The sequence below is a fragment of the Rousettus aegyptiacus genome, unplaced genomic scaffold, assembly GCF_014176215.1.
Source record: "Rousettus aegyptiacus isolate mRouAeg1 unplaced genomic scaffold, mRouAeg1.p scaffold_m13_p_3, whole genome shotgun sequence".
NCBI lineage: Eukaryota > Metazoa > Chordata > Mammalia > Chiroptera > Pteropodidae > Rousettus > Rousettus aegyptiacus.
The window spans coordinates 122,854,142-122,866,390 of NW_023416306.1; the positions used below are offsets into that span (position 1 = coordinate 122,854,142).

The 12,249-nt window shown below is 43.0% G+C and overlaps 1 protein-coding gene across 5 annotated transcripts in view; it reads right to left on the bottom strand.

Moving 5' to 3' along the window:
* Positions 1–381: 381 nt before the first annotated feature.
* Positions 382–12,249, bottom strand: part of GNB5 (G protein subunit beta 5) — a 40,824-nt gene continuing 28,956 nt past the window's right edge. For all 5 annotated transcript variants that reach the window (XM_036238959.1, XM_016162693.2, XM_016162697.2 and 2 more), the window contains 6 exons: positions 9,110–9,253; positions 7,002–7,093; positions 5,884–5,932; positions 3,921–4,017; positions 2,846–3,012; positions 382–1,464 (listed from right to left, as the gene is read on the bottom strand). In XM_036238959.1, coding sequence (XP_036094852.1) covers positions 1,453–1,464; positions 2,846–3,012; positions 3,921–4,017; positions 5,884–5,932; positions 7,002–7,093; positions 9,110–9,253 — 561 coding nt within the window. In that variant the 3' untranslated portion in view covers positions 382–1,452. The remainder of the gene's footprint in view (positions 1,465–2,845; positions 3,013–3,920; positions 4,018–5,883; positions 5,933–7,001; positions 7,094–9,109; positions 9,254–12,249) is intronic.

Sequence of the window (12,249 nt, forward strand, 5' to 3'; positions counted from 1 at the left end):
GGTTTACGGGAGTGCCAGCCAGGTCTACCAGGCCTGTCTGAAGGCTGTGTGGGTTCCAGCTCTGGAAGAGCCTGAGCAACAGGACCTGAGGCTGGACCTGCAAAGCCCGAACTACCACCGGGAGAAGGAAAGGCTACAGCAGGGATACAGAAGAGATGGACAATTCAGGGGATTCATTATAAACAGCCCTCAGGCACCACAGGACCTGGGCTGTCAGACCCCAGGCCACCCACGGGGCAAGCCTCACCCAGGAACAATTTTTGGTGTCTGAAGTGACATTTTATTTCCCTAAGTAATGCATACCATCTTTATGAATAAAGAATTTTCTAAAACAAAAAAATAAGCCTCTACACCTTTAAAACTAACAAAGAAAAAGAAAAGGAAAAGAAGGGATCCTTTAATAAATGACCTTGGTATCTTCTTGAAGGACTTGCTGATATCAAATAAAGACAAGATATCTTTTATGCTATTTTTTCTCAATATAAGAGAAATATTATTGTTTGAGACCTAGCAAATAATGTATATATGTAATTATATTCATAACACAATAAATATGAATATAATTGACATGGACAAGATCCACATTAGGTCGAGTCAATACTATTAACCCTAATATGTCTAATACCAGTAATAGGTTTTTGAATAAGTTTACCGTCTTGTGTTTCCACATAGAAAGGTTTTGGTTGCTCTGAGAAGCATTTGTGTCATGAACAGCACTCAGCTTTTCCCTCAAAAGAAAATGTTCTGTCCATGTAATAACAGTGATATATCACATCATCACAAAATCTGTAAACACACAATCTGTCCATTTTATGCATATCTCTGCTTCCTTTATAATAGTTCACATGTTTTAGCTGAAAAAACAAAAATCAGAAAAACCCACAATATGATGCAGGACTGAAAAAGATATTTTTACAATAAAAATACATTTTAAAAAAGTGATTTTGTCTAATTACATCTGGAATTGGAACTTTCTTCTATTGAATATCAATCAACACAGTCTTTCTCATACGGTCCACTAAAATCACTTCTAGAGGATACTTATTCAGTGCATACCTTAAAAAATCAGATTTTAAAGTGCTCTGAAAACAAATTTGATTCAAGGAAAAATATGGAATATAATAAATGCTGAATTCCATTGGTAATAGAATGAGTTGAGACTAGTATAATTGAGAATAACCTTTTAAATGAATAAATTTTAAAAACTGTTCAAAATGAAAAACACTGTACTTGAATATGTTCCCCTAGTGCTGAAGGCTCACAGTGGTACTACTCCATGGGTGATAGTTTTAACAGTAGTATTGAAGATGCTTGGTGAACTTTCAGCCATAAAGTTGCTCCCTTAAGCTAAGGTGCAATAAACTCTTAGTTCCTCTAGAAGTAAGATCTATTTACATATGATGATTTCAAATTATATCCTCAGGTACCTATGTGTGCAATTTGAGGAGGCAATTAAGCCCAGACCTGCAAAAACACAAACAGATAATTGTTATCCCTTTAATAGTTAATAACTTGCAAGACCTGAGTTTAAAGAGATAAAATCAAAGTCTCTTAGATACAGACACAGACGATCTCTCTGTCTCTGTCTCTCTCTCCCTCCCTCCCTCCCTCTATTCATCCATTCATCCATTCATCCACCCATCCATCCATCCATCCATCCATCCATCCATTATCCATCCATCCATCCATCCATCTATCCAAACTAAAGCACTTGCATGTATTGGAAAAATAACACTTTACCCTCAGCAACTAAAAGGTGCTTCTTTGGACCTGACTGTCCCTCTCTCTTAAGTAACTGTCTGAAAGGCATCTGTGCCTTCCTTACTATGGACTGGTAACTCTTAGATTAATGACCAAAACCACCTTTACCCACACAGCTCACTGGGCACATTAACACAACTTTACTAATTTAGAAAACTCTTGCCCAGGAAGATGAAGTCACAAATAATTTCATTGTTTTTTTTCTGGAACTGTGCAAAAATACTTGTATCTATTTACCTATCCTAAGACTAGACTACTCAAGTACCCTCTTTAGAAGAGACATTCACTCGCTTCTCAGAAAACTACAGAGCATCAAAAACCTGGTATTTTTTAAGACCATCTTCAAAATCCTTTCCTGCCCCCAGCCTATGCCCAGCAATCTTAAACTATTATGTCACATGTTTATCTAATCCTGATTAAATCTTTCCATCAAAAGACCTGCCTTAAACCCCTAAGACTTCATAAATATTTGTCTTTGCTCTCCCCTTCTGAGATGCTAGTAAGACTGTCAAGTTTGTGGTCATCTAACTGAGGTCAGCTTTGCTTTAGGAACAGGCTATTTTGGTGGTATCTCTGGGGAGCCAACATCTGATGAAGCCATGGAGCTCTTTGAGAATTTAATAAAAGCCAGGAGGACAGACACATCCTGGAAAAATGCACACGCACAAAATTTGGTATGTTATTTCATGGGCTTAATGGGCTTCCTTTTGTGGTCTTCACAGGGGTCTGTGAGCACAGAACTTTGTACTCCCAGAGGAGAGATTGGCAAGATGGTTTTTCAAAGGCTAAACTCAGAAGAATCAGACTTTCAAGGTCAAAAGGAAACTTTTAGGTCACCTACCCCAACTATTCCCTCAACTACATGCTGATACATAGTTGTTTAACCTATGTTTGAACACTTGCATTGATGGGGAACTCACTACCTCCCCAGGCTACTCATTCCTTCTGTGGCTATGAGCAGAGCTGAAAGTAGAGCTCTATTTTCCTGTCTGGGCCTATGCCATCTTACTCTGACCTCTGCCTTCATGAAGGCCAGTCACTCCTCCACTCACACAGAGTAAAGCAGAAAAAAGATCTCTCTTACTCTTAGGGTATGATCCCATGATCCTGAGCAAAAAGCAGTCCCATCAGGGGAAACTCGTAGAGTGCTAACACGGTTTTCATGTCCAAATAGGATGGACACGCGGGACCCCTTGAGAACATCCCAGACATTGATGGTATAATCGTTGTAGCCAGCAAACAGCAGTCGACCTCAAAGCGGGAGGATATTTTGGTTATTAACCCAATTCCTTCCTGACTCTCACTCACTTGACCACCCATTTGTTCATATGTTGGTTGGTTGGTTCGTTCGTCCGTCCATCCATCCATCCACCTGCCCATCCCTCCCTCCCTCCCTTCCTCCCTCCCTCCATCCATCCAGTAAACACTGATTTAGTTCCCATTCTGTACCAGGCACTGTGCTTTGCCCTGGGGATTCAAAGAGAAAGCACAGCTGCTGCCCCCTGTGGATAGGGAGGGTGGTGGTGGGCAGGCAGACACGAATCATTGTAGTACCATGTAGTGAGGGCTATAATGGAAGTTGTCAGGTATTGTAACGTGCTGTGTGATCATAGGGGAAGGGAGATCAAGAAGAACATTGCAGAGGAAGTGACATTTAAGTTGGCTCTTGAGGGCTGAATAGGAGTTTGCCATGTAGATGAGGGAAAGAAAAGATGTTTCAAGTAGCAGTAGCAGCATTCACGCCCAAGGACTCAGATACAGAATGGGGGTGGGGTGGGGCTGGGGAATTGAATGGTCCAGTGACCCAGCATATCAGTGCTGCCTTAATGGTCACTAGCAGCCTCCCCAGCTCCAAAGGTAGAGGTGCTAGAATCTTCAGAGCATTGAGAAAGAGACTCTTGATTCATCCCCTCCACTTCTGAAAAAAAAGTCCCTTTTTCAGTATGAAGGGCAGAATGGAAGGTGGGGAGGAAATTCGTAAAGGCACCACAGGTAAGAATGTTGATCTATTATGTCTTGAAGAACAGTATTAGGGGAGCACAAAAGTAGACCATTTAGCATATCAACCCACAGGGAGTTTAACTGAGGGGCTGCCTGATAGCTGGGTTTCATTTAGGTCTTGTGTTACAGTCCTGGGAGTTTCTGAAATAAAATCTTACCACTGAGGGAGAAGTCCACACTGGAGGCTCCGAATATGATACTTTCTTTGGAATAGATGGCGACCTCCCTGTCTGCCCGAAGGTCATAGAGGCGACACTGGGGGTGGAAACAGACAAGGACACACTTACTTTTGGCTTCGGTTGGTGAAACGATGACCACAGAGCTACCTGCAGGTGCCAGTAGCTTGTGTACTTTTTGAGGGATACGGGAAATATTCTTTTGTTTTCTCTCCTAGGATTTTCTCTTTCAATCCTGATTCCTATTAATCTCGAAGGATCGGTGGAGATTTAAAGAAACAGCAAATACAGGTTTCTTTGGGTAGTACAAAAACAAGAATGAAACCCATCTTTTTTCCTGAGAAAGGACACATTTTCATTGTAGAAAATACAAACAAACAAAAAAAAAACCCTCAGAAATGCATAAAGAAAGAAAGAGAAGTCATCCTAAATCCTAGTGGTAGTTACTAATATCTAGGCTAGTTCCTTCAGTCTTATTTCTATTTTATGTGTATATTAAAATGGGATGAATGTTTGTTACTCTTAATTCATATTATAAAACTGCCCTCTAGAAGGGGAGGCTTGACATGGCCTTGTCTAAGTTTCCTTCCCCACACAATCACCACGGTGCCTTTCTCTGGCAAATGAGCATCTGATCATTTCAACTTGTAATTCTTGGATTAGGGGCAACTTTGAAAACATTTTCAGTTTTTTACTTGCCATTTTGGATGTATTGTCTTATAAATGGCCTGCCTTTTACCCCTTTTTAAAATTGGGGTATTTGCCTTATTGATTATGCCACATCATTCATATCTAAAGGATTTCAACTTGATCTGCTATATATATAGTAGGGATTTTTTCCAAAATGTAAGCACTTATATTCTGTTATATATTTTTGACCTACAGAAGTATTAAATATTTATTATTATAAAAATTCTTAATCTATTCCTTTATAATTTCTTCCATAGTAGTAAATCAGAATGAAACCTGTTATTTAATAAGATATTTGATATTTTTGGGGCATAAGAAGGTATTTTTTTCCCCTCTTGAAAAATTAGTCAACATAATTTTTCAATTAGTATCAAAGGGCTTGAAGAAACAAGGTCTGTCTTTAAGTCAGTAAGTTCATGTCTGAGAATTAATTCAAAGGAAATAACGAGAGGTTCCAAAAACATTTACTTGTAGTAGTGTTTCTAACAGAAAAGAAAATCTTGAAAAAAACCTAAATGTCCAAAAACTGAAGACTGCTTAAGTAAATGATAGCATGTTCATAACATGAAAAACTGTTCAATCACTGAGAAAATATAATGTAGAAAAACGTCTATTGGCATGGGAAAATGTTTACAATTTATTGCTAAGTGAAAAAAGCAAATTAGAAAGCATTTCATTTCTTTTAAAAAAAGAGAAAAGAATTCACCTAATTTTGATTTTTTTGGGGTATAGGGAAATTAATTTAATTTTCCCCCAAGTTTCTTCACTGAATATATGTTACTTTTGTAATCAGAAAAAATTAATTTTAATTTCTCATACAGTTGACATTCAATATTTTATATATATATATATATACATATATTAGTTTCAAGTGTGCAGGATAGTGGCTAGACAGTTATATAACTTGCAAAGTGATCCCCTGATAAGTCTAGTACCCGCCTGGCACCATACACTAAGTTGTTACAATGTTATTGACTATATTCTCTATACTTTACTGTACATCCCTGTGACTATTTTGTAACTGCCAAATTGTAATTCTCAATCCCTTAACCTTTTTCACCTACTTTCCCCATCTGGCAACTATCTGTTCTCTGTATTTATGAGTCTGTTTTTGTTTTGTTTGTTCATTTATTTTGCTTTTTAGATTCCACTTATAAGTGAAATCAGAAGGCAAGAAAAAAAATTATTTAAAAGAAATGAAATGGTCAGCAGATCTCTTTCAAATAGGCAAGCTCTTAGTAACTTAGAAACATACCGTAGCGTCATCTGATCCTGAGGCAAAGGCATCTCCACTAGGGTAGTATCTGCAGAGAGGAAGTTTGGGGAGAAAGCACTTTAGAGTGGTGACTCCCAATCCCAGGTGCCCATCAGAGCCATCTGGGAAGGCTGTCCCATGCTAGATCCTTGGAATCGGAATCTCCACTTCTAGGGACACAAGGACCACTCACTGCAGAGGCCAGAAAGGGAGGCTTGTCTGGCAGACCTACTGGCCTCTAGTTTTTTCTCCCTGTAAACAGGGGCAGAGTGTTGGTGACGAGTAAATGAGATAATATGTGTATCTGCACCAGGCACTGAATACAGAGCAGGTCCCCATGCCCGTAGTTTTTCCTCAGTCATATACCTCATTCCCAAGACCTGGCTCAGAGCTCAGTAATAAGAAAGTGGTTATAAACTCAGACACTGGAATTATGTACACAGAGCCACATGCAGATCACTGCACTGACCATCTGCCACATGGGATGCTCTTGGCAAGTGACTTTCCTTATCTGAAAAGTGAGGATGATAATGCATGTTCCCTGTTGTAAAGATGAAATAAGACAGTATATACAAAGGACATGAGATGGCGCAAAATAAAAAACATTCACTAAATGACGATGATTTCTATTGTAGTCATTCTCTTCTCTGTAATCACACTTCCTAGAGAGAGGGAAGCCTAAGTTGAGACCTGATAGAATAACGGCCAGTAGAGGAAGAGGGTCCAGGGTAGAAGGAAAAGCATGCGTGAGAGAATGCACATTTTAAAGCTGTATTTCATGAATACACAGGAAAGTACCTTGTTCGCAATTGTATTCCTGGTTCCTGGAATAATCTCTAGCATATAAATAAGTGGTCAATACTTGTTGAATGAATGAACAAGAAACACTGACTTGATTTAGGGAGGATAATATCAATTGTCCCTAGTATAATTAGATTAAAATTCCCTAAGAGATCTGAAGTGCTGTTCAGGCCCACCACAAATCGGCCATTCCCACTGGGGAAGGCCTCTCTCAGCCAAGTAAACTGAGCCTGGAGGCGGTTCCTATGTGCTTAGCATCACCCCAGCTCAGGGAGCGTGGAGAACGCAGAAGTAATGCGAACATTCTACTCACTGACCGGACACTGTTGATGTCAGATTCATGTGTTTCAAAGGCCTGCACGCACTGGCCGGAGCGCATGTCCCACACCATGGCTTTCTTGTCACATCCCTACAAATGCAAAGTTACCCAGAGTCATGGCCATTGCAAGGATTGTCTACAGACAGGCATGAATTCCCATTATGTAACAGAGACCATTTATTTGCCATCAGTAAATGGCTGACAACATACGTTTCTGAGACCAGCTTTACCTAAGGCCACTTTCCTCAACTAATAACCCCTCAGGAGGCTAGAACTAGGTCTTGAAGGGAATAAGAGAAAGACCCAACGTCTCACGATAGCATGTTTTCTTTTTTCTCACCTTTCTGGGTGGGTGCAAAAGCTCCAGAGCCTGCTTCTCACCTTCCCCAGGGACATTTTCCTTCTTTTCATTTTTCCCTTTCCTTCCTCACTCCTCTGTATCTCTGCCTCTCTAAGCTCAGAGGGCAGGGCAGGCAGACAGTGAGTGTGCAATGGGACTTCCCAGCTTTGTCTCAGGTGTCTGGGAAGCCCTGAGAAAAGGTGGAGCACCAGGTGCCTTTGGGCCACCTGCACCCCAGCAGCATGCTGGACTGGGAATCAGCAAACTAGGAGCCCAGTGGTGGCCCTACCAGCAGTTAGCTGGTGCCTGGGTAAGTCATCTTGCTGGGCCTCTGCCTCAACACTGTAAAGTGAGCACTCTCTGGGGGTTGCCGACATGACCCAGAGAATCACAAACATGAAGCTCTCACGTTTTATTATCATGATTCTAGGAGAATTTTAACAGATACCTACAGAGCAGTCCTGTTGTCAAGCTTGAGTAATATATATAGACTCTCAATAGTCAAATAGAAAAAGTAATGGCTTAAAATTAGTGTCCAAGTTGTTGGGTTCAGAGGAAAGGGTGGGAAGAGGTACCATATCTCAGAAAGACCTGCTGTGGGGTTCAGCACTCTGAGTATCTTTACTCAGAATGTAGACAAAAGAATCAGGCATGTCTTCTGATCTTTAGAGGACACTAAGTCAGGTGGAGTTTACTGCTCTGAAAGAGACAATATAAGCCACAATGATATCCACAATTGGAGTAGACAGTGTATTGAGGAGAGATAAATAGTTACACAAAGGCACAGGAGTGAAACACATACGCATATGGCCAAATATCCAGGAAGAAAATTGGGCTCCCTGCTATTTAGAGACCATAGAGCCCTTGCCTAATACCCACAACTAAGAGGTGGGCACATTGGAGCAAAGGGCTCTGACGTCTTTCAGCTGCAAAGGTCATTCGACGGTGTGTAATTGCCATCCTCCTCACCACCATCTCGTGACTGAAGTGAATGAAGCAGGGCTCAGGGTCACGTCAGCCAGCTCAGGTCTCCATTCTTATTCCCAGCTGTCTACAGAAATACTTGCCCCTCCTATTTGCCTAACACATTGTAAACTCTTCTACCTACTGCTCAAAATATCCTGGGGAAGTGGGTTGTGCAAATATTATTGTGTGCCTTATGCTTAATTTAAAGATGATGAGATTTAGAGTCATGTAGCAAAGCTAGGACCTGGTTATCCCCTTATTCTGGTGCTCCTCTCTGACACTGTGGCCTTGTCTGCCTCTCTAACCTTCAAATGTTCTGGGATGAGAGCGGGCGGGTAGCGGCTGGCAGGAGTGGGGTGGGAGAGCGTCCCACCAACCCCAAAGCCCTAATCACACCATAGCATTGCCTTGCCATGGTACCATCTGACTAGCCTGGTGCCCTTGTGACTGTCTCTAATGCTCTCAGATGCTAACTTCCAGCTATTTATTTGAGGAATGACATTTTCAAATGTGGCAGATAGGCACCTTGAGTTGCGGTATTCATTCGTACCAGAAGAACATTCCTGATCCCTCTGTAGACAGCTAAATGTTAGTGGCAGAATGGGAGACCTTCACATCCCAGCACTGTAACTGCCTACCAAGGACCCCCACTGCTGTGAAAACTCAGGGTGCAATGGGGAGCTGAGACCAATTCCTGCGGCCCCTTCTAGAGCAGTGTTCATTCTAGACCCAGGAATTGATAAGAACTGCTGCCACAAGCCTCCCTAGAGGGCTCCTAGAGATCTTCCTTGGCTCTTTACCCCAGACACGAAGGTGTTTCCTGTTTCTGAGGGGGCCAGGTCCAAGCAGAGCACGTCGGCCCCGTGCCCATGGAAACTCTGCAGCAACTGCCCGCTCTCCACATCCCACAGGGCACACGTCCCATCGCCGCTTGCCGTCAGGATCTGCCCACAGAAAAGGACAAGAAGAGCAATGTTGTTGTTGTTACTTCTGTCAGGTGAAAGACCGTGAGATGCTTAAAGTTCCACAGGGAAAAGAATCTCCTTAAAGAAGCAAGACACATACCCTGCTAAATCTGGATTCCAGTGCAGAAGTGTTTTTCTAGGACTGAGAAAGAAAAAGTCCGTTTTTGACACCTGCACTATCCCTTAGCTGTGCTTCTGTGCCTGCCCTCCTCCAGTCTGAAATCCGGGACACCTCCCTGCTGTACCTGTAGGGCTGTATGCCTGCCTGGCATGGAGGAAGTGCTCAGGGAACGTTGCTAAACAGAACCACGAACGGCTCCCACAAGCAGCCACACACCCACTGTCCTGCAGGCCAGACACATAAAGTGCTTCTCAAGCATTAATGGGCACCCCAGTCACCAGGCTGCTTGCTAATACAGTCTGGGGTGGGGCCTGAGATGCTGTAGTTCTCACAGACTCCCAGGTGATGCTGATGCTGGTCCCTGGACCCCACCTGGAGCAGCAAGGGTTGAGGCAGCATTTTGTTAGACACATTATCCTGTTGCTGCTTCTTCCCAGAATAGGCTGATGCCCCAGAGGCTCCCCAGGGCCACTGAGAGGCCCTGACATTCATGCACACACAGGGCCAACAAGCAATGGCTGTGTGCTGCCTCCATCCAGGTGCTCTGCAGAAAGATTGGGTCCTGGTCTCTACTCTCCTGGAGCTCGGTTTCAAAGGATTGCCTGTTAGAACTGAAACCAATCTAATTCCCTGTCCTCGTGTTAATCGCTTTCGGAACGGGACATACTTCTCTGGTGCTATGCTAAACGATGCTGAGACGAAGTAAAATTAACCTAGCCACTTACTGCAGGGAACATCTGCTCCTGCAAAATAAGACTGTGAACCAACTAAACTCCTTAACAAGACTAACAGCTTGCTCATCAAGACTCACTTCAAGACCCTTACTTCATAGGGCTCACCAATCCAAAGCTGTTATGTCATCAACAAGTTTCCTGCCTCGAAAGACCCACCTTAAAATCACCCAGCCTGAAACCCTCCAAATATCCTTTCCTGATTTCTCCATTTTGAGATACTGTAGAGATTCTGTCAAGTTGGGATTCTCCCTTGCTGCAGGAGGTCTAAGAAACTTAGCATCACTGGAAGACAAGTTTTTCTGGTCATTTCATTAGATAAGACAGTGATAACTTAGAACAGAATGTGAGAAGTGCTGAGATAGATAAGCCACTAGAAGGGGCACCTGCTCTTGAATGTAATCTGGATGTAATCTGGAAACATCTGAGCCGGTCTTGGAGGATGAGTGAGAGCTGGCCAGGTGAAGGGGAGGGGATTGGAGGGAGCTCACTGCAGGTGAGGCCTGCCTCTGCACTGAATGAAAGGTGTGCCTGTGTAGAGTGTGGACTTTAGCCTGTGGGCAAGAAGCCATGGAAAGCTTCCAAGCAGAATGATAAGATCAAGGGTATGTTTTCTGAGAATCTGTCAGGTCAGTGCAGCTATCCCTCAGCAGCCTCTGTATAAGCTTACAAGTTCAAAGCCTGTCCATACGGGGAAGGAAACACTGCAGTGCCTGGGAAAAGGCAATGGGGGCAGAGCTAGGGTTTTAATTTTTGTCACTGCCATTTTGTGTGAGGCTTGGGCTCTGGCTGGGCATACCTTCATGGAGTTGGGAGAAAGGCAGTGGGATCCGGGGCACATGGGCTCATATACCTGTCTGACAGCACTGCAGCATCCCGGAGCCTGCTGGGTCCTGAGAAGCCAGGGAGGGACGATGGGGGTTAAATCGGGGTTAAGCCCCGGATAGCAGAGCCTCCCTAGCCCCACCTTCTGGCTGCTCCCAGGTGATAAGACAGTACAGGAAGTGGTTACTTCAGTGTTAGTGACCACAACAGAGAGCCCTCTGTGGACAGTAATTATTGATATCTAAGAAAGCAAGAATTTAGTAGGTCTTAAGGACTGTTGACTTTCAATGCACCCCCTGACCCGCTGCTCCTCCAGTTTTTATGTTCCGGTGGTCTTCTCCCTTCTCTCTCTCCTTCCTCCCTGTTCTCTCCCCTTCTCTCTTGCATGCTAGGCCTAGCGCTTATGAAGAATTTCCTTTCTTCTGCAGGGACAGAACACAGTTCAAGGAAGGGAATCTGCTCCCACTCTGGCGTTGAGTCTGCAGGAAGCCTAGGATCCCTTCATAGGCAGGAGAGGTCACTATGGAGCTTTCCTCTGAAGCAAGAGCTGGGTGAATTCCGAAGCACTCAGGCTTCTTGGACATGACCCCCTAGGCCCTCCTCGAAGCCCCCACTTGGGGGCAGCTCTCAAACTTGGGGAATTTCTAAGACTGCAAAGCCCATGCAGCTGTCCATGGGACTCCTTCCAGCTTCAACTTCCCTCAAGTGTACATCTGACAAGATGAGCAAGACTGGTAAAAGTAGCTTGTGAACACACAAGACTTGGACCGTGTCTTAATTTGGGTGCTTGCATTTTGTAATATGCTGCAATTTCCTCCAATCCTTCCAGGCCCATGCCCACTAGTGGATGCTCCACCCCATTCCTGTCCTAACACTTGCAAAGGGGCAACAATCTCCAATCTTTTTTGAGACATCGGGCCCAAACAATCTGCTTTAAATGATTACCATGGACTAGCTCTTTAATTTGGGAATTTTCCATACTATACTTTGTAATCAAAGCAATGAATAGTTTTTAGAAGTTAAATTTTTAAAAATATTTTTGTGATCTTCGTTATAATAGGTGTATAAATAAATTTTAAAAACCAACCATTATGATAAATGAACTAAACAGAACCTTCATTTACTGTCACTCGTTTATTCTGGAATGTAATACCGTAGTCTTATACCAGCCACTTGAGTTTTTCTTTTTTCATCCTAGATCCTAGAGAGGGAAGGAAGTTTAAGGTTTATGAGCCCATTGGTACCCAAACCACGCCATGTATCTGAATCACCTATGAAACTTTGTGTTAATATTAATA